This window comes from Lynx canadensis, chromosome F1 (genome assembly GCF_007474595.2).
Source record: "Lynx canadensis isolate LIC74 chromosome F1, mLynCan4.pri.v2, whole genome shotgun sequence".
NCBI lineage: Eukaryota > Metazoa > Chordata > Mammalia > Carnivora > Felidae > Lynx > Lynx canadensis.
In genome coordinates, this window is record NC_044319.2 from 43,187,619 (window position 1) to 43,212,357 (window position 24,739).

The following is a 24,739-nucleotide window of genomic DNA, read 5'->3' on the forward strand; positions in this document are numbered from 1 at the left end:
GGTCCAACAGGTCATGATCTCTCGGGGTTCACGAGTTGGAGCCCCGCATCGGGCTCTGTGCTGACAGCTCAGAGCCTGGAGCCTGCTTCCGATTCTGTGTCTCCCTCTCTCTCTGCACCAGCAACCCGCCCCCCCCTCCACCCGCCTTGCTCGTGCACGCTCTCTCTCTCTCAAAAATACATAAACATTAAAAAACCACTTGCAAGGCTGAAGAGCTAAGTATACTGAAGTCAGTAATGACAGTTAAGACTAAACTACACATATTGCAAATCATGAAGGTAATCATGTCTTTTCTTTTAAAGGCAGGCAGAATTATCCAACCCTTTCTAATAGTGAGCTGCCCTGTGCCATGGGAAACAGATTACCCTAGGAAAGGAAACTTAGGAAGGGAAAGGCTGTAAAGGGAAAAGGTGCAAAGAGTTACTGTGTTTGGGAGAAGCCACTTCTTCCCAGGCTCCCCCCAGGGAACCGGAGGCAGCAAAATCAGCAAACTGGAGCCTGGGACCCTAAATGTCAGGGACTGGAAACTGGAATATGAGGCTAGAGGAGGTAGGGTCACATTACACTCAATTTCAATCAGATAAAGTCTCCCACTGAAGTCAATTATAGCTCCATGGCAAGCTACGGAGCCTGGGTTATGACTCATGTAGAACAAAATCTCTCCACTGCCAGGGTGCATTTTATATTCTCACGGGCAGGTCGGAAGAGTAAGGGACGAGTCACAGAAGCAGAACTGACTGGGAGTGTAGGTAGAGACGCGGGGTTGAATCCGGCTCCAGCTCAAACTACATACGTACACACAAACAGCCGTGTAGATTTAACACGAACCATATGACTGTGCTAAGTGCTTTAGAGTATTTATCTCTAGTTGTCACAACAACTTTGGGAGGTAGACATTACCACTCCCATTTTATGTATGTACGTATTTGTATGAATTCACCCCTTTAGAGGGTATAATTCAGTATTTTCAGCATATTCACAAAGCTGTGCACCCATCACCACTATCTAGTTGCAGAACATTTTCATTCTTCAAAAAGAAATCCCATACCCGTTAGCAGTCACTCAATCCTCCTCTCTCCTCACCCACTGGCAATCACACTATACTTCCCATCTTTACAGACTGGCCTATTCTGGGCATTTCCCAGAGATGGACTCATCCAATAGACACCATATTATATCACTACCATTTTACATATGAAGAAACCAAGACTCAAAGCCCAAGTCACACAGTGAATCGGAGGCTGAACTACAATAGGAAACCAGGTCTGATGGAAATGTTTGTACCTGCTTTTCGACCACTATGTGATGCCTCCATATAGGAAGAAACTTGTGAGAGAAAGTGAAAGTTTTCATTACACTTGGGCTAATAAAAGTAGTAAGTAAGAACCACAATTACGACACCATGTCTGCTGAGGATGTACTGAAAAGCTGAGGCAGCTCTTCTAAAACAGACCAGGGAAAACTACTGGAAAGCACACCCCTGTCCCCGTCTCTCACTGTTTCACCCCACAACCCAACTCCTCCCCACCGCTCAGCCCCACGAAGGAGGCAGCCACACGAAACTAGGCTATAAGGAATCTCCTCTCGCCCAATTTTCTGTCTCTTTCCCAGAAGTCACTCTGCCACGTGAACTTTATTACCTATACCAACTTCTGTCTAAGGAGTCCAAGAAAAATGTCTATTTCAAATAAATACGCTAGTGCTTTTCCTCTTCTTTTAAATACTGGCAGCGAGTTTATACGAGGTGTGAAAAAAAGAGGGAGAAGAATGTTGAAGAAACTAAGCTGTTTGCTAACCAAAGGCAAAGAGCTATAAAAAATCTAAGAACTGTGGGGCGCCTGGGTGGCTCAGCCAGTTAAGCGTCCGACTTCAGCTCAGGTCACGATCTTGTGGTTCCTGGGTTCAAGGCCCGTATCAGGCTCCGTGCTGACAGCCCAGAGCCCAGAGCCTGGAGCCTGCTTCGGATTCTGCGACTCCCTCTCTCTCTGCTCCTCTCCCACTTGCGCTCTCTCTCTCTTGAGAATGTATAAACGTTAAAAAAAAAATTTTTTTTTAAATCTAAGAACTGTAACTCACATAAAATGCCTATAATCCAGCCATACCTTACCTTTGTGCCATTTTTCTGCTTTGGGCGTTGCATATGTATATGGTTGAAGACAGGCTGTACCTTTCTAGAGGACTGACTTCAGGACTCCTAGTCCTTTTCATCCCTCATCCAGCATAAACAAATAATAGGTGCACCGTAATGATAATAATTACAATTCTTTTTTTCTTTCTCAGGAGAGAAGTATAGAAGGGAAAGACTGATTCCCACTAACCTAAGGCCAATGCCAATCTCTTTATCTGATTCTTTGTTCCCCAGGTACTTAAATGTTTATTGAATAATAACTGAATAATATTACTGTGGAACACATACACAGCAAGGTGCCAGGCACTGTTCTAAACACAACTACTAACATATATTAACTCCCAACAAGCCTAGAGGTAAGTACTAAATGTTTATTGAATAATAACAGCTAATACTTACATAACACCTTACAAGGCACCGTTCTGAACACGTGCATTAACTCCCAACAACCCTAGAGGCGAGCACCGCTGTTGTAACCAGCGGCTCCGACAACGAGGAAACTGACACAGCACAGCGGTGATGCGGAAGCAGGACGGGAGGAATGCGGCACAGAAGAGGGCATTCCAACCAGACACATTTGAGTCATTCCAATTTCTTAAAATTCATACCTCTATGATATGTTGCAACAGCAAAGCACTCTTTGGATCACAAAACACGAAAAATTTCCCCCTGCTACTTTGTGACACTCCATTCTGCCTTTTATCAAAGAAGTTCTCAAAGCCTTCATGTGGTTACTTCTAAAGCCTCTGACAGAGGAAAGTCAACAGATAAAAGGACTCTCATCCCCTAGACTTAAGTGAAAAGAAGGCCAATGATTTGGGCAGCAGGGGAGGAATGGAATCAAAGAAATTTCACTTGCAATTCTGTTTGCTCTGTATGGGCCAAGCTATTCCTATTTTAAGAGTTCAGTCCCACCTACGTTTTAGCTTCTGAAATATCATGTCCATTACATAACCCTCTAACCTGCCACCCCCCAATAAATACAAAACTGTCAAAATTAATAAGAAAGCAGTATTTTGGCATTCTTCCCATCTCCTCTGTGATTTAAAAGTGAAATAATAAAAATTTAGAGTTACTGGATGATCTTCAGTTGCTCAAATACAACACTACATCCAAACTAAAAGCACACTTCCACTCTGAAATGATGATTAAAACCTTCCAGAGGTTTGTTAAGTTACAAATTGAGTGTTCCTTTCGCTCATGTGTGGAATTTAAGAAACAAACAAACAAAAAATAAGCAAAAAAAAAAAAAAAGAGAGAGAGAGAGAGAGAGAGAGAGAGACAGAGAAACAGAACTGGTGGTTGCCAGAGGGGAGGTGGGTGGAGGGATGGGTAAAATAAAGTAAATTAAAAAAAAAAACGTTCAGTGTTCCTTCTCTTGATATTCCAAGTTCCTATTCAGAAACCAACATTCACAAAAGAAAGTTGAGACAGTCTCTGAGTGGACTTGACCTTGTAACGATAGTCCGTAAAAGGAGGACACAAGAGCTAGTTGTCTTTTTAAGGAGTAAGGTTTTAAATCTACTTTCTAACACAATTACCTAAACAACTGGGAAAATGGCCATTCCCAAAATATACAGAGTTAGGCGCCGCCTCACTGATCTTCCCTGATGCTCATTTTCACCTCCAAAGATAAAACTCTCCCTAGGGATGGGAATGGGAGCACTTTCTGGAACAAAACCAAACTATTCCCAGTCCAGTCATCTGCACCCTACCCTGGTTTTTGTTTCAGATGAATAGACTAGAGAGGGTGAAGAGAGTTAAATACAATATGCAAAGGGGCGCCTGGGTGGTTCAGTCGGTTGAGCAACTGACTTTGGCTCAGGTCACAATCTCACAGTTTGTGAGTTCAAGCCCCGCCTCGGGCTCTGTGCTGACAGCTCGTAGCCTGGAGCCTGCTTCGGATTCTGTGTCTCCCTCTCTCTCTGCCCCTCCCCTGTTCGTGTTCTGTCTCTCTCTGTCTCAGAAATAAATAAACATTAAAAATTTTTTGAAAAAAATACAGTACGCAAAGATTAGTTCGTGGTGCAGTCAACTAGAAAAGCCAGTGAGGCAAAATTCAAAGGGTACGTTTGTCTTTCTTAACTTGGCTTTTTAAAGAATAAAAACAAGAGCCTGTCAAGGTGCCTTGAAAACCTCCATCTCTCTGCGATGAATCTACTCCCTGAATCTACTCCCTGATGGTTTTTTTGTCTCCTTCGGTAGTGATTCTAAAATAAGCAATTGTTATCAAATAACAGCGACAGAGGACTCTTTTAGGTAAGCTCTAAGAAAAACCTGGGAGCAGGAAAGCTGCTGGAAAGCACTGCTATGGGAGAGGGTTAAAGTACACATTCTGAGGATCATCTCTGAAAACATTAGCCCTTCTTGCCAATTTTCTGACAGCCTCTATAGGTCCATTTTCAGAACGGCAAATCTCTGGGCTGACGATGTCAAACCACCACTCCAGAAAAGCTACCGTGCTTTCCTCCCCGTTGTATTACTTCCAAGCTCACTAAGTGGAAGAATATTATTTAGGACCAGATCAGATTCTTATTATCTTACTTTCTTTCATCGCCATTTCTGGAGTCTCAGACAACTGGAGGATATGAAACATGGCAACTTCGGAAACACAGAACCCAACACACAAACTCTGAAGAGCTCAACAATTCATTCTGGTCTGAGCCTCATGCTCAAATTCGCTATTAGCATCTACATTTGTGCTTCCACAGGTGTGTCTGTAGACCACTTGCAACAGAATCCCGGCAGCGTTTTATGTTTAGATTCTCAGGACCCACCCACAAGACCGTCCCCATCTGTGGGGTAGAGCATGAGACATTTTTAAGGCTAATTTGGTTTGAGTACACACTTAAGTTTGAGAATCACTAAATTAAGCCCACTGTCTTACTTGCTGTGCTGTCCCCAGGGTACCTGTCCACATGGGATGCCAGTCCCTTCTCCCTTCCCACCTATTTCCTAATTAGACGCGCTACTTAACAAACCCTCCGGATCGCCACCAAAAAGCAGTTGAAGAGGAAGCAAGAAATTGGGAAAGATCAAAGGCCCTGCACGATTTTAAGTGCTTTAGGGACTCTAGCACATCCCAGGGAGAATCAAGTCACGAAGTCTCAGGACCAAACAACAACCCGATCTCTCCCCAACTTCTTCGACATAAGCACGAGCAACCCCTCAGGCACCCTGGCACGTCAGATAGGGATTTCCTTTAGCGACCCCAGCCCCATTTACAGTACACTCCTTACTTCTTCACAGTTTTCGTGCAAAAGCATTTCACGTAAGCACACACACATACACCACATACACATACACAATCCACTACAGTTCCCTGGACTCCTCGGGCTCCTGGGGCACCCTGCCTGCTGCCCTTCCTCCGGGCGTCCACCTCCTCCATCCCTAGGCGGGTCTCCGACCTCAGCCGCCCACCCCCTCCCACCCCCACTCCCCGCCCCTGCGCACGGCCGGTTGTTGCGAAGCGCGCTCCTGGCACTCTCGCCGGCCTCCGAGCGCCCCTCGCCCACCCCCGCCCCGGGGGATGCCCGCCCACGGCCTCGCGGATCCGGCCGGCCCAGGCCCGGAGACCCGGCCACGCCGCCCCTCTCCCACTTTGCGCCCCTTCCCGGCTTGTTTTGCAGGGACAGGGGTGCGGTCCGCCCACCGCCTTGCTCCTCCAGCCCTGCCTCCGCCGCGGCTGCCCTCCTTACCCGCCTGCAGCCCGGTCTCGGCGACGTCGCCGGCAGGGCCGCGCTCGGCCCCGCCGTCGTCGCCCGTGGGGGAGGAGGGACAACTGTGGTTGTGGGAGCACTTGATGTCGCGGAAGAACTTCTGGGTTTCGCGCAGGTTCTGCCGCAGCCGGCCCAGGTAGCGGCGGTAGCGGCCGAAGCCCCGGCACAGCTCGCGGATCATTCCGCCGCCGCCCGGGCCGGGACCCGAGACGGGCTCGCTCGCCCATGGCACCCCGTCGCCCTCCATCGCCCCGGCCCGTTCTGTCCTGGCGGCTCGGTCCCCGGCCCGCTGGCCCCGCTTCCCTCCTCCCCGCCCCCCAGTGCTTCGGGGAGGAGGAATCCACCCCCTGACGCCCCCGCCTGCAGTCGGCCGGGCTTCCGACCTCCGTCACCGCCGTTGAAAACAAACCAACCCGCAGTGCGCCGCCAACGGAACCTTTATCTCCACTCTCCGGGAGAGTGAGGGAAGGATCACTGGAGCGCGCAGGCCCTGCGCGGGATCTCCTGGGATTTGTAGTCTGGGCGGGGGCGGGCTACGAAACCTGGAGACCGTGGACAGGGCTGACTCCCGGTGGAACCTCGCCCGTTTTTGTGCGCACACGCTCTCCTCGTTTCAAAACGTGTTCCCGCGCCCTGCATAGAGAGGAGAGAGAGGAGGCTGCAGAATCCCGCGTCAGCAGAAGTGGGGTGTCTTCGTGAAATCAGAGCAAAACATTTCAATAGCAGAGAGAAGGAAGGAAACAAGACTGAGGCCAACGATGTCTCCATGGCTACCCTAAACGGTTCTCACTTTCCGGATACAGTAGATAGTGGAGAATCGACTGAAAATACCCTAAAAATAGGGAAACGGTTCTTGTTTATATTGCGCCCTCTTTCTCTCCAGGTGTGGAAAAGGGGGATGTGAAAGGGTCGTTAAAGAGCTTTAAACCGAAGTCCATTGGTTTCTGGAAGTAAAGGAACTGGGCTGGGTTAGGGGAAGTTGAGGTTTGCAGTTCCAAACCAGTTCTGATTATCTTAACTTGGCTTCTGCTAATAGAGACTTTTATTGCCACAGACTGCCACAGAGCCCTGGACACAATTACAGAGGAGACAAAACTTCACAATCACCTCCTTTTCACCTCCTGCTTTCTCTTCCCCTCTTCTCCAGGCACAGAGTTTTCCTGTCTTTCTTGCTGTCCAAAGATTCCCCTCTTTCACGCAGGCCAGACCTCTGCTGGATCGTGTAGTTCAACTGCATTTAAGAGGAGACTTGAGTTTGAGTTTGAATGCCTCCAGCGTCTTGTCTTGGGATCTATGAAATAAGGGTCTAGGCTTGTTGATCTTGCTTCAAAATGTTTGCTTCTGTCTCCCAACCTCTCATCCCTTGAGTGCAAGGGCTCTTAGCAGAGTGATGTCATGATAATTGGGTTAATTCAATGTTAAAATGTGAGGGAGCTTTAAGTATTTTATGAAAAGGGGTCACTGGTTCACATGAATCTCTGCTTGGTAGGTGGGTGTGAAGGACTACAGGTCTGGAGAGAGCCTCAGACTCTTTTGCGCTCCTTCCCATTTACTTACATATTCTCCACCAGCCACTCCTCATTTTTTGCAAGACCCCCATGCAACCTCTAAAAGACTCAGTAAAACACAAATGAAAATACAAAACGGAACGTTTAACACAAGATGGCTGATACTATTTCAAAGAAGCAGCAGCAGCGAGGTAGCAAATCAGTGTGTGAAAATTTTGCCACATACAATCATTTCATTTTTTTTTTAATGTTTCTTTATTTTTGAGAGACAGAGAATATGAGCAGGGGAGGGGCAGAGAGAGGGGGGCACAGAGAATCGAAAGCAGGTTCTGCACTGAGAGCAGTGAGCCCTATGCGGGGTTGAAACTCACATACTCTGAGATCATGACCTGAGCTGAAGTCAGACATTCAACCGGCTGGGCCACCCAGGCGTTCCTCCACGCACAATAGTTTCTAACAAAGAAGATCAGATAAGAGAGTATTCGGGCTAGAGTTGTCCAGAAAGGGATTTGGGAATTAATAACTATCTTAAAGAAGTAACATTTGGAAAGGTGGAAGTCATGAGGGAGAGCATTATGTTAGGTAAAGGCCATGGAGTTCATTCTTTAAAAAACTATTCATTAGTAGTTTATTTTATTTTATTTTTAAGTTTATTTATTTTGAGAGAGACAGAGACAGTGCAAATTGGGGAGGGGCAGAGAGGGGAAGAGAGAGAGAATCTCAAGCAGGCTCCATGCTGCCAGTACAGAGCCTGACTCGGGGCTTGAACCCACGAAACTGTGAGATCATGATCTAAGCCCAAACCAGGAGTCAGACGCTCAACCAACTGAGCCACCCAGGCGCCCCTGTCAGTACTTTATTTTTAAAAGAATGGGGCGCCTCGGTGGCTCAGTCGGTTAAACTTACGACTTCTGCTCAGGTCATGATCTCACACAGTGTGTGAGTTCGAGCCTTGCAGCAGGCCCTGTGCTGACAGCTCAGAGCCTGGAGCCTGCTTCAGATTTTGTGTCTCCCTCTCTCTGCCCCTCCTCGACTCCCTCTCTCTCTCTCTCTCTCTCTCTCAAAAATAAATAAACATTAAAATTTTAAAAAATAAGTAATATAAGCCTGTAGTATAAATTCAAATGCTACAAAGGTTATACAAGGGAAAACTAAGTCTTTCTTCTAGCCTGTCTCCAAGTCACCTAGTTCCCCTCCCAGGAGGTAGCCCTCTTGGAGGTGTAGGTATGTGTCTTTAAACTCAGACGGGGGCACCTGGGTGGCTCAGTTGGTCGGGTGACCAACTTCATCTCAGGTCATGATCTCGCAGTTTGTGAGTTCGAGCCCCGCGTCGGGCTCTGCGCTGACAGCTCGGAGCCTGGAGCCTGCTTCGGATTCTGTGTCTCCTCCTCTCTCTGCCCCTCTCCTGCTCACATTCTGTGTCTCTCTGTCTCTCAATAATAAATAAACGTTAAAAAAAATTAAAAAAAAAAATAAACCCAGATGATAGCACAGTATACTTACTCTATTCTGCCCTTCCAGGCTCTCCTGTACCAAAATATACAGATCTGCCCCATTCTTTTTAACTGTATAAATATGCTACCATATGGATTGGTATGTTTTATTTAACAAGTCCTCTATTGATAGGCCTTTAGGTTTTTGGCAGTCTTTTTGGTATTACAAACAATACTGCCATCACAAAGTTTCTACATAATTTAACATACATAATTTAACAATTTGAATATGTGTATGTCTCATCTCTATTTTTGATCTGCTGAGGAAAGTGATCATTTTGTTTGTTTCCTGCTACTTAAAATCTTAAATATGCGGGTAACATGAACTCTTCCTAAATCACAGTCAGCTACATGTGAAAGTACGTATTTTATTCAAACATCCAATTCTAAGGACAACTGGGAGAGAATGAAAGTTTAAATGGTGTCAAGAGAGGATTCAAGTTCAGATAGGAAAATGTTCCTTAAAACTGAGTTGGGGCGCCTGGGTGGCTTAGTCACTTAAGCATCCAACTTCTGCTCAGGTCATGATCTCATGGTTCATGGGTTCATGAGTTCATCAGTTCCTGGGTTTGAGCCTGCCCCTCCCTTGCTCACTCACCCACCTCTCTCAAAAATAAATAAAGATTTTTTAAAAACTTTATTTATTTTTGAGAGAGTGACAGCGTGTGAGCAGGGGAGGAGCAGAGAGAGAGAGGGAGACGCAGAATCCGAGGCAGGCTCCAGGCTCCAAGCTGTCAGCACAGAGCCCGACGCAGGGCTTGAACTCACAACCTGTGAGATGATGACCTAGCCGAAGTCGGTCGCTCAACCGACTGAGCCACCCAGGCACCCCAATAAACATTTTTTTTTAAGTGATGAAAGTTAAACAGTTAATGAGGATGAACACATAGATCCACTTATGTTCTCTCCTAGTACACCACTAAAATGACAGTAATGAGATTTTTTTAATTTTTTTTATTTTAATTTTTGTTATTTATTTTGACAGAGTGAGAGCAATCTGGGGAGGGTCAGAGAGGGAAAGAGGATCCCCAGCAGGCTCCACGCTGTCAGCGCAGAGATGACACAGGACTCCAACCCACAAACTGTGAGAGCATGACCTGAGCTGAAACCAAGAGTCAGACACTTAACTGACTGAGGCACCCAAGGTGCCCCAGTGATGGGATTTTTTTTTAATTTTTTTTTAATGTTTATTCATTTTTGAGACAGAGAGAGACAGAGCATAAATGGGGGAAGGTCAGAGAGAGAAGGAGACACAGAATCTGAAACAGGCTCCAGGCTCTGAGCTGTCAGCACAGAGCCCAACGTGGGGCTCGAACTCACAGACCACGAGATCATGACCTGAGCTGAAGTCAGACACCCAACCGACTGAGCCACCCAGGCTCCCCAGTGATGGGATTTTTAAAGCATGAACCCACAATAATGAGTGGAGTCAGTAGGACAAACAAAAACAAAGAAAAGTAGAAGCTGGAAAGCAGATGCACAAGCATTAACTAAGTTACCAACCTGGAGAACCTGAATCCTAAATCCAAAATGGAACCAAACTGAGACCCCACCTGATTTATACTGCAGACTCCCTCAAGTCTCCACACTTGATCACTCACAGTAGGTCCCCGTGCCGCCCACTGTGGGGATATAGAAAAGCGGACCATCTACAGGGTGTACTCTGGGCATGGGTCAAAATAAGAATTTTTAAAGCTATTTAAGATCTCCAGGTTACTCCTCCCTTCTTCAACTGCTGCCCTCCTTCTTCTAAAAGGAGACTGAAGTATTTATTCTCCAGAGATGGTTGAATAGGAGTCTCCGTATAAATAAGGAGATTAAGTGGATTTATGGATATCGGATGCTAAGATTCCCAGCCCTCTTCTTCCATTCAATTCCTAGATCTCTGGCTACCAGACATTTACCTTCCAGAGAGGAAACGTGACTTGTGTTCTTCAAGGAATCTGACTATACCAAGAGGAAAAACCAAAAGATACTGACATCAGGACAGAGATTTTTTTTTTTTAACTTTATTTACTTTGAGGGGTGGGGGAGAATCTCAAGCAGGCTCCACACTGTCAGCGCAGAGCCTGATGCGGGGCTTGAACCCACAAACCGTGAGATCATGACCTGAGCCCAAACCAAGAGTTGGATGCTCAACCAACTGAACCATCCAGACCCCCTGAGATTTTTTTTTTAATGTTTATTTATTTTTGAGTAAGAGAGAGACAGAGCACAAGGAGGGGAGGGGAAGAGAGAGAGGGAGGCACAAAATCCGAAGCAGGCTCCAGGCTCCAAGCTGTTAGCAAAGAGCCCGATGCAGGGCTTGAACTCACTAACCATGAGATCATGACCTGAGCCGAAGTCAGATGCTTAACCAACTGAGCCACCCAGGCGCCCCAAGATTTTTTCAATTGAAATTAACTGACATTGAAATTTATTAGTTACAGGTACACAACATAATGATTCAATATTTGTGTATATTGCAAAATGATCATCACTATAAGTCTGGTTAACATCCATCACCATACCTAGTTATGGAATTTTTTCTTGTGATGAGAAGTTTCAGGACTTACTCTCTTAGCAACTTTCAAATATGCAATACAGTACTTTTACCTCTAGTCAGCATGCTGTAGGTGACATCGCCATGACTTCTTTGTTTTACAGTTGGAAGTTTATACCTTTTGACTCCCTTCACCTACATTGCCCCATCCCCCTGCCCTGCCTCTGGCCACCACCAATCTAGAACACAAATTTTTTTCTGGCTTATTCACTGCTCTATCTCCAGCACCTAGAACAGTGCCTGTCACTTAGTAGGTGTTCCTACTAAGTGATATTTGCTGAATGAATGCATGTTCACTCTAGATATTTTTAAATATTCGGGAAAGCACAAAGGAGAACATAAAACCACTCGTGTTTCTACTATCCAGTAAGAACAAGTTCCTCTTGGAACTAAGACAAGTTCCTCTTGGTTAGATGATTTGATTTCTAGAGAGATTCCAAAGTCTTTTTTTTTAAGTTTATGTATTTTTATGTTATTTATTTATTTTTATACTTTTTATTTCTTTTAAGTAGGCTCCATGCCCAATATGGGCTTACATTCATGACCCTGGGATCAAGAGCCGCATGCTCTCTCCTGACCGAGCCAGCCAGGTGCCCTGAGATTCCAGAGTCTAGATCCTTATGTTAATGTAGGTGGGAATCAGGCACTTTTGCAGAACACCAAAAGTAACATTTATTTCTGCAGTGTGAATTAGGAACGAGTTTACTAAGAGAAAGAATAACTGTTTTCTATTATGCAACATAAAATCACAATCACAAATCCAAGAATTTTGGGGGTGCCTCCTGGCTCAGTCAGTAGAGCACGGGACTCTTGATCTTGGGGCTGTGAGTTCAAGCCTCGTGTCGGGTGTAGAGATTACTCACTGCTGCCAGCACCAAGCCCACTTCAGATGGAACCTCTGTTCCCCTCTCTCTCTCTGCCCCTCACCCACGTACGTGTGTGCGTGTGTGCAAGTGTGCGTGTGTGCGTGTGTGTGTGTGCGTGTGAGAGATGCTGGCAGTGCTGCAGAGCAGTGCTTCTCAAAGTTTAACAGTCACAAGAATCATGCAGGTATCTTGTTAAAATACATCTCTGATTCAGTAGGTCTGGGGCATGGCTTGGGGTGCCACCTTTATAACAAGTTCCCAGGGGATGCCAATGCTGCTGGTCTGGGGACCATACTTTGGGTAGCAAGGGTGTATAGAGACAGAACAGGAGTGAGCAAAGTCTCATGGTTAAGGACATAGGTCTAAGAGTCAAAGAGACCTGCATTCAAATCCTAGCTCTACCCCTTCCCATTTGTATGCTTTGGAGACATTAACTTACTTTCTTTCGGTCTTCTTTCCTTATCTGAAAATGGTGAGCATTAAAAGAGTAATGCCAGGGGCACCTGGCTGGTTTAGCAGGTAGAACATGTGGCTCTCAGTCTCGGGGTTTTAAGTTCAAGTCCCACACTGGGTATAGAGATTACTTAAAAATATTTTTTTTTAAAGGAGCAATGCCAATTGTAAATCTCAAAGCATGTAGGGTTAAAAAAAATTTCTAAGCAATATCTAACACAGGAGAAGAGCTCAATAAATGGCAACTGCTTTTATCAATTGTGTTATCATTATTACAAACCTAAATTCTTGTCCTGACTGGCTACTGTATAAACTTGGGCAAGAGATTGGCCCTTCTGAGTCTTGGTTTTCTCATCCATCAAATGGGATAATAATAGTGCCCACCTCAAAAGATTATGAAGATTAAAATGGGAAAAACTATTAAAAATGCTTAATACAGAAACCAGCACATAGAAGGCACTCAATAGAAATTCACTGAGGTTATGATTGCTGTAAGCCTTGGTTCTGACCCTGTCTCTGTGACTTTTGTTAAAAGAGAGAATCCTATGATTGTGTTCAACATCACTGTGTTGGTGGAGGATGGAATGAGCCATAGTAAATGAAAGCGCTTTGGAAATAAACTCCTGTAAAAATTTAAGGAAAAACACGAGAGTCAGAATCTGACCTGAGTTCCAGCCCTGGATATGCTCATACATACTTTGTGATCTTAAGCAAATTACTTAACTGCTTGGAACCTCAGTTATTTCATCTGTATAGCAGAGCTAATAATACCTATCTCACAGGGTCATGAAGATTAAATTAAATAATGTGTAAAGCACTTAGTACCTTGCCTGGCACATAAAAGTGCTCGATAAATGTTTTCTTTCCTGTATACAGTAATTACGTTCAGGATTCTGTATTTTTCCAAGGAGGATAGCATTCCCAAAAATATTTTGCTCTTGTTTGTGAGATTCCTTCTGTGAAGATTTATTAACTTGAACATGAAAGGTCTATAAAACTGAACTGCTAAATGTATCCTATTTAATTATACATCAAATATCATTCCAATGCTGAATATTTCATCAGTGGCATCCCTGGCTGTTGGGAGGTAGAGCATGGGGAAGAAAAACAATCAATTAAAAAGAATTTGGTATAACCCCGGGTAGAAATCATCTTTGTTTTACTGCCAAGTAGAGCAAAATTTCCAGAATTTTTTTAGAGTAACTGAAGTAACTGACCCAAAGCTTACTAGAAGCAGCCTCAGACATAGTTTTGCTACAATTCATTTCTCATCAGTAAGATTAGAAGATTGCTGTTGCTTTTTCAAGTCTAAATGGCTTTTCACCCTTTTTGCACCCCGTTGCCTGACACTTCCAGTGGAATCTATTTTTGGTTAGTTTCCTTACTTGGCCAGAATAAAACCTCGCCACAAGTTTTTATTCTTGTGTCTCTCCGCTAATCTTGGATGAAGATAGATAGATGGAAATCCACATGAAATACCTTTTCTATGTCAACATTATCCTGATAGAGGTTTCCTAGAAGGTTTTCTGGGTTCTAGACATATTCCAACTGGCTTAGTAGGTGTTTATATGTGCCGAACACAATGCCTCATACAAAGAGGGTCCTCAGTATATATTAGCCAAAAGAAAATATTTCTTTCATATCATCCTCCTGCTACCCCCTGGCTCATGAATCTAGCTCTGCAGAGAAAGTGGTTTAATGGAGGTGGGAAGTAGCATTCTGAAGCAAAGGTGGATGAAGGCATCCCGGTCACAAGAACCTTCTCCACCCCCAAATTGTAGAGACAGAGACCAGTATCTATCAAGTGTCACATAAACCTCTAAGTGCTTGGAAAACAGGTCCTGGAACCTAGTTGAGCCACCTTTCTGTATGTCAGTGTTTAAGGTTCCCATCATTTTCCTAGAGCTGATTCCAGAGGAATCAGGACTCTTATCCAAATAGGACTTAGGAATCCACTTAGGCAAGTTTCCTGATGAGACGTACACACACTTCCTACACAGGGCATATGCAGTTTTTTAAGGGCATGGAGGAAGAGGGTCGCCTGGATGGCTCAGTCGGTTAAACGTCTGACTCTTGGTTTCAGTTCAGGTCATGATCTCACAGTTTGTGAGTTCAAGCCCCGAATCAGGCTCTGCACTGACAGCGTGGAACCTGCTTGGGATTCTCTCTCTCTCCTCTCTCTGCCCCTCTCCTGCTTGCTCGCTATCTCTCTCTCTCTCTCAAAATAAATAAATAAACTTTAAAAAAAAAAAAGGGTACGGAGAAAGAAAAGAGAAAAATTGTATTACATTTAAGACATCATAAAAATAAGTACATTTCAGATGAAATTTTCAATAGTCCACGATCCTAGCATAAAACTTACAATTCTTTCTTAGCACTCCCTTCCTATCTTTATCCGTGGTTTACCCAAATTTTATCCATATAGTTTATATCATCTTTAATTCTTATAATAACTCTGGAAGGATGGATTTTATTTATTTATTTATTTATTTATTTATTTTTAAAGTTTTTGTTTATTTATTTTGAGAGAGAGAGAGAGAGTGCGTGCGCACACGAGCATGGGAGGGGCAAAGAGAGAGGGAATCCCAGGCAGGCTCCATGCTATCAGCACAGAGCCCAACTCAGGGCTGGAAACCACAAACTGTGAGGTCATGACCTGAGCCAAAATCATGAGCCGGATGTTTAACCAGCTAAGCCACTCAGGTGCCCTGAAAGATGGATACTTTAATCTTTATCTTTATATCTTTATAATCTTTAAATGTGGAAACTGAGACTCAGGTTAAGCAGTGTGTCTAAGTCCATACAGCTAATAACACATGTTTGCCTGACTCCGGAGCTCTTATTCTAGCTCAAGACAATTTTTCATTCTAATGCTTTCATTTTAGGTTATTTCAAAAAGGCTTTTTGTGTTTCTATATACTTATCATACATATCTCTTTCAATAGCATCATAACATTCCATTACATTCTTACACCATTGTTATTCACCCACTTCCTAATCTTGGGCATGTAGGTCCTTTCAGGTTTTCCACTGCTATAAACAATGCTCCTTTATATATTTTCTGTTGTGTTGTTGCTTTGTTTTCCTCTTTTGAATTATTTTCCAGGAGGGTATTACTGGGTGAAAGGGTGCAGACATTTATATATTTTTAGCTATTTATATTACTGAATTGTACTAAGTCATTGCATCTTGAAAGAGAATATTATCTTCCTCCACCAGCACCCTGTGAGAGGCATAAGGCAAGCCCGGATGGATTCATCAATGAAAACAGCCCTTTGTCCCTCTGTCTGCTTGGGGATGCCCTGGGGCCATATGAAACTCCCTGAAAATGATCTATGACATAATCCAGAATAAGATCTCACATGGGGTAGTGTGATTCCCCCTCCCCAGGAAAGGCTTCCTTGATTTAGTTGTGTTTTTCTTTTTGCAGTCACAAGATCAGGTTTTTTCCAAGCAACTGACACTTCCCCCTTGATTCAGACTGTAGCTCTCCGTTCCTGTGCTGGGAAAAAGTGTGGGAGCTGTTAGAAAGAGAGCCTACACTTCAACTCTTGGTTTGCCATTCCAAACTAGCTGCAAAGGGTCAGGATATATTACACCAAGGAAAGGAAGTCCTGACAGAGCCAAAAACGATTTTACAAACAGTCAAGAGGAAGTGAACATGGGAAAAAGTCATACCAGAATAAGAAAGCCCTGTTTCAACGGGTGGGCAGTAATTTTGAGAGATATACTAATTTCTCTGCATCGTAGTCAACTTACTTGGCAAAGTACCATTTGAACTTACAGAAAGGTTTAAGCTGAAATTATATGGCACATGAAAGGCACTCAAATGATAGCTGTTGCTATTATTAATAAGTGTGGTGGCCATAGCATAGCCTAGACAACAGTGCAGTGGGCATTGTGGGAGAGGGATAGTCACTGAAGGCAAGCAGAACCGGTTGGGCTAGCTCTTCCTAGTCAGGTGACCTTGGCCAAGTTCTCATCCTCTTTGAGCCTCAGTTTCCCATCTGTGAAACGGAGGTTACGAACTCACCTACAAAGTTTGTTTTTAGCCTAAATGAGAGTTTTTGACAGGCAAATAGTAAGCGCTCAATAAACAGCAGATATTACAAATTCACAAATCTATCAAAAAATGTGATCAACTGCGCTCCCTTTGGCAGCACAGAGACTACAATTGAAACGATACAGGGAAGATTCACACGGCCCCTGTGCAAGGATGACGCACAGATTCGCGAAGCGTTCCAGATTTTCTGATTTAAAATAGATCTACATGTTTATTGAATTAAAAATTATAATACGTGTGATCCACCAAGTCTTGCCCTACATCAGTGGTTCTCAAACTTCAATGTGCGTAAGAATCACCCCAGAGCCTTGTTTCAAGTGCACGTTTCAAGCTCCACACCCCTGGAAATTTTGTCTCCGTCCATGTGGTGTAGGGCCTGGGGAGCTGCGTACATAACTAAATTCCGAGGTGTTTGCTGTCGCTGGTAATCCATGGACCATACTTTTTTTTTTTTTTTAAGATTTTCTTTTTTTAATGTTTATTTATTTGAGAGAGAGAGAGAGAAAACATGAGCAGGGGAGGGGCAGAACAGAGAGGATCTGATTGGGCTCTGTGCTGACAGCTGAGACCAATGGGGGGCTGGAACCCATAAACCACGAGATCGCGAGATCGTGACCTGAGCCGAAGTCTAACGCTTACCCAACTGAACCACCCAGGCACCCCAATGCACCATACTTTTTGAGAATCACTAGCCTATGGTCTCCGAGAATGAAAAGACAAAAATGTTTTTCCCATCACTACTATGCCATAAAAACTCTGTAACATGCAGACGTAAAACTGAAGAGATCCAAATATTTAATGATTCTATTTACAAGATGAGTTATATAGTTTTTACCTACTTCAAGATTTCCGAATGAATCATCATAAAGTAACATTGTATGCTTTAAAAAATTTTTTTAATGTTTATTTTTGAGAGAGAGACAGAGTGCATGCAGGGGAGGGGCAGAGAGAGGAGACACAGAATCCAAAGCAGGCTCCAGGCTCTGAGCTGTCAGCACAGAGCCTGATGTGGGGCTTGAACCCACAAACTGTGAGATCATGACCTGAGCCGAAGTCGGACACTTAACTGACTGAGCCACTCAGGTGCCCCTGTATTCTTTTAACACCCATGATATGGATAAATGTGTGCAAATACCTCTTCCTCAGAGTTCTTTTCAATCCCTTGTAGAGACCTCTCTCTCCCTTTTGCTCAGGTTCTTAATTAATCATCTCCCCCCGGGAATGCTGACAGATAGTACCATTTCAATCTTTCGTTGTTTCACGTTTTGTTTGTGCCTTTTATTTTCCCAACTGGACTTTAAGTCCAAAGGCCGAGGCCAATGTCTTTTATCGTTCTCTATCTTCCATGAGCATCTTGTAAAGCCTTTGTACCTGAAATGTGTTTCATAAATTTCTTTGAGTGAATGCAGATATATTTAACAGTAGACTGGTACTCACTGGTAAATTCTTTACCACAGGAGTGGCTCAGAAAATTAGGGCTGTGAAGGGTGAGCTATGATGCTTTTTTACGGTTAGAGTCGGACAGAGCAGGGGGCAGATTTCAGGCCTATGAAAGTGAGAGAATCTCCCTGAGCCTGTTTCCTTATCTGTACAGTGGGAATAACATTTACCTTGCAGAGCGGTTGTGGGGATTAAGACAGCGTTTGCAAGGTTCCTAGCAAAACGCCCAAACACCTGAGTTCTCTTTCAATGGTAACTCCTCGCTCTTACTATCATATCTTAAAGTACCACGTAGAATAATCGATGTAACTGCCATAGATATCTATCTGCAGGTGTAAAATAATAAACTGATTCTCTTTGACCAAAGCTGATATTTTCTCTTTTTCCCTTTTTTCTCTTCTGTCATTTTTATTTATTTATTTTTTTTTAAGGGCTGGCCTCTTCAGCTTTAAGTAACAGCTCGTGCAGAGGTTTGTATGGATTCCCTACAGAGATGGAAAAGGACACAAGGCAGCCATTTTACCAGTCCCAGGCGTCCACACAGAGCAGTACAATCAGGGTTTAAGTTTACACTTCACAAACCTCCTCTGTTCATAGTCATGATTATTGCGACTTTCCTCTCATTACTAGGGAGCAACAAGCACCCAGAATGAAGAATATGCAATCCTACCTGAAAATGAGATGTAGGAACTTCCACCTTTTTGTAACACAGGTCAGGAGATTGACAAGTCCAGGGAATGAGCTGAACATTGGGATCTCCCACGCAGGTTGTGGGAATGCTGTGAGAGACAGGGTCGCAGAGTGGCAATGTGTTTGGTTCTACTCTTTTAAAACAGCCAGTTAGGTATCAGAGACTCTATGCTATGGAGGGAAGAACATATACAATTTTGAATGAAAATAGTAATTACAGTTTTATCTCTAAAGGAAAAAAAAAAAAAAAAAAAAAAATGGAAACAACAAAGTATCCCAGAATAAGATAGATAGCGGTTAAGTAAACTACGACATATTCACTTGATAGAATGGGAAGTAGTCACTTAAAATATTTGCTTAAGACATATTTCCATATGGAATAACACGGAGAATGTAACAATATGTAGATAATGATTCTGAGTACATTTTAAGAAAAAAAAACAATAAAATTTGGTATAGACTCAGAGCTTTCTCCAACTCACGAGAGATGCAGACAGAGCCTGCCCGGTCCCGTCTGCCTCTTAGAACAGCCAATAAAAAACCTGTATTTAGGTGGTGGGATTGTGACGTCTTCGGCGATCCAGCCAATCTCCCTGACGATTATTTGCATAGTTTACTTCTCCTAACCCAACGGAACCCAATTTTTTTTCAGGGGAGCATTGAGTGGCAGTGGAAATCTCTAAAAGGAAGAGAGGAAAATTACATTAACAAAGGAATATTTATAATGATGTTGGTATCAAAATACAGTGATCAAAATTATTATATCTGGTCTCAGTAGAGAGTACTTTTACTTCCTAAGCTAAGCGCTCTTCTTATGTGTTAAAGCTTAAAACAGCTGACAAGTATTACCCATTTGATGTTTAAAATGTTTTTTAAAGAATTCCTATGGAGTAGGAAACAGAATTTCCTTGGATAATCTGCAAGCCCCTTGCTAATGGCAAAAAGAGTAGCCTTTTGGAAAAAGAAAAGAAAAACCTTATTCTATGCTTACCTGTTGATCTTGGCACCTTATCCTCTATAATTAAAGCTTCATCAGTTTATCAAGATAATTAGCTGGCTGTTGACATGGGAGCAGGGTTCCATAACCCTGATCTTTATCCTTCTTGTTTATATATTTACTGGTTTAGCCTATATGATACTACCAGGAGAACCCCCCCCCCCCCACTTTCATTAGCCTAACTGGGATTTCCTTTCACAAAAAGCATTAAGGTTAGTGAGATAATTCTTTTTTTTCATGCGGCAGACTGGGGGCTTAGATAAATCTGTTAATTATTTTTGTTTTATTCAGGTTTACTGAGAACATCTATGTTTTGAATGTTTTCATGTGCATTATCTATTTTTAATCCTTAGGATAACCAGGTGGGAATAGATCTTATTAGCGCCTGTTTATAGATGACAAAACCAAGGGTGAGAGAGGTTAAGTGATTTGGTTGCCCAAGAATACACAGGGAGTAACAGAACTGGAATTCTCACATGGACAGTCTAACACCAAGACCCGCGTTCTTCCTGAGACACTATGTTATCTATTATTTGTAATTAAGCAGCGGTGTCAAAGAAAAATGGAAAATCTACTCTTGCATACCAAACATAATCTCCTACATCGCAAATCTGCACATTTTTGTCTTATCTTGAACATCAAGACATCCTATGTGCCTATATTTTTCCAAAGAAGCCTAGAACACAAGAATGATCCATCCTTTCAAAAGAATCTCAATCCAACTCCTTTCAAGTTCTGTTTATCTTAGGTACACAAGAATTTACTCTGGCTACTGAAAATTTGCCATCGGCTTCAAACTGGCTGTTGTATGTAACACAGGTCTCTACACAGACCTCCCACCCATATTTCTTTGGCAGTAGTGTATTTGTTCTATGAGTATGAACACAGAGAAAGTTGGACTGGGTGAGAAGCATTTGAACTCCCAAGGTTAAACCATTGGAGTGGAATGTGTAACGCTTTGGAAACTGGATGACCTCTCTGATAATAGCCATGGCCCTCACTCTGCGCCAGGCAATGTCTAAATGCTTTACATTTACTACCCAACACCCTATAAGTACTGTCATTATCCTCACTTCCAAATCAGGAAACTGGGGCATAAAGGGTCTAGATAACTGGCCCCCAGTCACATGTGAGCGGAGAGCAGAGCCAGGATTTGCCTCCAACCAGTCTGGCCACAGAGTCTAAGCTCTTAGCCACCATGCTACATTGCCTCTCCCAAATGGAACGTACGGCATTAGCTGATTTCATTAAACACAGGGCTGCTTTTTATTGACCTGCATTACACCTCGCTAAATATGGCCACAAATAGGAAATTTGACCATCGTGCTATGTGTGTCTGATAATTAAAAAAAAAAAAAAAATCAAAGTTAAGGCCAACTTCGACCTAGGAGAGAAATGGGACACGATTCAATTGGTAGGGGTCTCTGCATTTCTCTAGGGCTAGCCAGGAGTCTGGTAGAGGGCAGTAGACTATTCTGCCTGACATTCAGCACCAGGGGAATCTGCTCCCACTGGTTCTGTCTGGTCCTGCCTCGTTCTTCACTGGCATTCTGTCTTTCCCTCACCATTGAAAATACTAACAGCAGAGTACCAGTAAAGCTTTGTTTTTCCGCGTTGTGCCTGATACCGTGTAGTGGATGTAGAGGGTGGTTCTGCATTCCCAGCCCATCCTAAATTCCTATCTTCTAAAAACAGAGCTGCCTAGTTTAGAAAGTAGCTGCCTGACTGAAGTAAATTCTTAACAACTTGGGCTCTTCCAGGATACACATGAAAATGAGTGGTTGGAATGGGAAAAAGGACAGAACAGAGTCAGGAAACTCATAGCTTGGTAGGACTGAAGTGAGGCTAGCATGGCGTGATAGGTGTAAAAGCGATTGGAAAACTGTAAAACACTTTAGGGATCATCACTGTGACTCACAGACTCAGTGGCCCCTTCGCAACAATCTAAACCAATGAATGGGTTTCAGTTGTTCGCTTGCATTAGAATTACCTGGAGGGCTTATTAAAACCGACTTCTGGACTCACTATTTTTGACTCCGTAGGTCTTGCTGGTTTCCAAGAATTTGCATTTCTGTCAAGTTTCCAGGTGCTGCTGGTGCTGCTGGTCCCAGGACCATCCCTTAACAACCATTGGTCTAGGCTGCTGGATGGGCAAAAAGCATCATATCCATAGTAAGCACACAGTAGACACTCGGATGGAGTTGTTATCACTCGGCTCCGTATCTCGGTAGCCCCAATATTTACTCTCTTCTGCCTCCAGATTAGTAGCGCACTTTGGCTGAGATTTATGGGAAAAAGCGATTGCGTTCTTTTTCTTCTCTTCCTGCCATTAACACGCCTTCTTATTTAAAAGCCTTTCCACAGTTTGCAAGGGGCTCACACATATTATTGCGTTAAACAATGAAATACGTTCTAATTTCTGAGCATAAAGCTAAAACTCGTATGAGGTAGTCACTTCAAGTGGGAGAAGGGATGATGGGGCAGAAGATCACCCCCCCTTCTGCATTTGCTGCTGGTAACATAGGCATAAGGTTTGTGTTTCTGACCATGTGAGCTAGAGGGGATCACTGTCTTCCTCACCTACGAGATGTGTACACGTAACGTGCAAAGCTACAGCAAAATGCACTGATGATAAACATCCCTATCTCGCCCCCTCCCTGGCAAATAAAACGAGTGGGTGGGGGGAATCCCGGCAGAGTCTTTTCGGGGAGGGTCCCCCGGGCTCCGCTACAACCGCGTCTGGGTGGCGCGCCGCCCCGCCTCTACCCCGCAGCCCGCTCTCTGCAATGCCAAAGCGCAGCAGCAGAGCCCTCCAGACCTCTCCTGGGGGACCGCGCGGTGCAACCAACCCTAAAAACGTGGCCGCGCGACGCCCCCTCGGCCCTCCGGGCTTCCCATTGGCCCGTTGCCGCTGTCACTCCCTCCTTGCCTCGCCTTCCCCCTCGCGGGCGGAGGCAGCGGGCGGGGTAGGTTGCGCGCTCGCCGCTGGCTCGGGCCGCGGCCGCGGCTTTGCAGCAAGCGGCGCGGCGGGCGGGGAGGGGGGCGCGCGGGCGGGGAGGGGGCCGGGCGCGCTGCGGGCTCCGCGGCGGGCCCGTGCCGGGCGGGGGCCGGCGGCAGGGCCGGGGGCCGCAGCCCGAGCCGAGGGCGGCAGCCAAAGACCTGCCCCGCCGGCTGCCCGGTGCCCTGCCTCGCCCAGCAGCCCGGCCCGCCGGGAGGGATGCGCCGTGCCGCCCGGCTCCCCTCCGCCCAGCCGGCGCCCGGGAGCAGAAAGTTTGGGGGGCCGGGGGCCGTCTTCCTCCTCCCGCTCCAATGACTGCCCAAGGACTCCTGCTGCCCAGCCTCGACTGTGACCTGCCTCCGCTCCCCAGGTCGTAATGAACTATTCCAGGCTGTAACCAAGGCTCCCTGTCCTCGCCCCTCCCTCATCCTGATTTAGCTTTCAATTCAAGAAATTGTGACCCGCCGACCGCTCCCTCGTTACTAATTCAGACCCCGGGCCTCGTTTTCTGAGTGCAAGAAGGGGTGCGGTCTCCCCCAAGACGGCGCGCTTGGAAGGACAGATTCCCCTTGCCGACCCACATACACCATGAAGAGGTGCAAATCGGACGAGCTGCAGCAACAGCAGGGCGAGGAGGATGGAGCTGGGCTGGAAGATGCCGCTTGCCACCTGCCGGGCGCGGACCTCCGGCCTGGGGAGGCCACGGGTGCTAACTCTGCAGGCGGGCCAACTTCAGATGCGGGCGCTGCCGCGGCGCCTAACCCGGGGCCCCGAAGCAAGCCTCCTGATTTAAAGGTGAGCGCAGACCTTCCCCTGGCAAGCCCAGCCGGCGACTTAGCTCTCCCCGCCCCACGCTGAAGTGCTTTCACAGGAGGAAAGTGATGGGGAAGCCAGGCAAAGGTCAGAGAGGATGTTCAGCCAGAACCCCGGGCTGGACGTCAGGTACCATTTGTGCCTCCGTCTTTCAGCCCCATTTCAGGCCTCTGTGTTTGTTCCTCATTATTCAGCAGACGTTCTAGTGACTCACCCACCCGAGATTGTTTGAATAATGTGTGTGAAGTGCTGTTCGCAGACAAAGGGCTGGAGAATTCCAAGATGCTAACTAAAAAGTTGACATCACTTTCCCTCCTGTAAGATGGCAGGGGAAGAAAATTGCAGCGTGGGAGGCCAAGTAGAGGACCATTCGTTTCCTTTGCTGAATTAGTTTCCTCCTTTTGGGACCTTCCTGGATGAAGCTCAGTTTGCCCATCTGTGAAAGGGGAGTGTGGATTTCTTGCCGTTAGGTGGAGCCAGAGGTTAAGCTAGTGCTTGGAGATCCCTGCCTGCCTGCTGAACCAACCCCCAGGGTGGAGAACTGACAGGTGGCCAAGCGGTGCTTGGGCTGGCTCGGGGCACACATGCTGAGCCGGCAGTTAGAACCAGAATCCGAAACAGCCGATCACATGCAGCTGGGAGCCCTTTATTTTCCGGCCTGCGGTTGCCGACACAATTATCGAGCTATGTTGAATATGTCTCTATATTAATTAAAACAAGCGGGGATAAATAATGCGCCTTTGCTGGAGCTGCCACAGGGACTCCAGGCTCAGGATTTGCAAGCCGGCTCACCACGGGGCTGAGCGAGATGTCAGCCCAAGGAAGGAACTTAGATGCCTTGGAGATTGATGCCTCCGGAGAGATAGTCTCCAGAGGGGGTGCAAGGTCTGGGCTAGGGGAGCAAAAGGACTCCATTATGTTAAATAAAGCCCGTATCCTATGGCAGCAGCCACTAAGGAGCTTACCAGAATAAGCCAATGACATTCCTCGTTTGGCCTGAGCAGCTCAGAGTCAGGAAGTCAGAGCGCA

At 45.2% G+C, this 24,739-nt stretch overlaps 2 protein-coding genes and 1 non-coding gene across 6 annotated transcripts in view; 2 read left to right on the forward strand and 1 right to left on the reverse strand.

Moving 5' to 3' along the window:
• DSTYK (dual serine/threonine and tyrosine protein kinase) overlaps window positions 1-6,452 on the reverse strand; it is a 49,862-nt gene extending 43,410 nt beyond the window's left edge. The window contains exon 1 of one of the 3 annotated variants that reach the window (XM_030301935.1): window positions 5,827-6,450. In XM_030301935.1, the coding sequence (XP_030157795.1) occupies window positions 5,827-6,094 (268 nt within the window). In that variant the 5' untranslated portion in view covers window positions 6,095-6,450. Of the gene's footprint in view, window positions 1-5,826 lie in introns of all 3 variants that reach the window. The other 2 variants (XM_030301938.1, XM_030301939.1) reach the window with 2 other exon arrangements.
• A 10,401-nt stretch (window positions 6,453-16,853) lies between these two features.
• Window positions 16,854-16,960, forward strand: LOC115505789. The gene has a single exon (XR_003966145.1). It is a non-coding gene; the product is annotated as a U6 spliceosomal RNA (small nuclear RNA).
• Window positions 16,961-23,053: 6,093 nt separating this feature from the next.
• The window catches only part of TMCC2 (transmembrane and coiled-coil domain family 2), a 41,100-nt gene continuing 39,414 nt past the window's right edge, over window positions 23,054-24,739 (forward strand). The window contains exon 1 of one of the 2 annotated variants that reach the window (XM_030302225.1): window positions 23,054-23,692. In XM_030302225.1, coding sequence (XP_030158085.1) covers window positions 23,486-23,692 — 207 coding nt within the window. In that variant the 5' untranslated portion in view covers window positions 23,054-23,485. The remainder of the gene's footprint in view (window positions 23,693-24,739) is intronic. The other variant, XM_030302226.1, reaches the window with a different exon arrangement.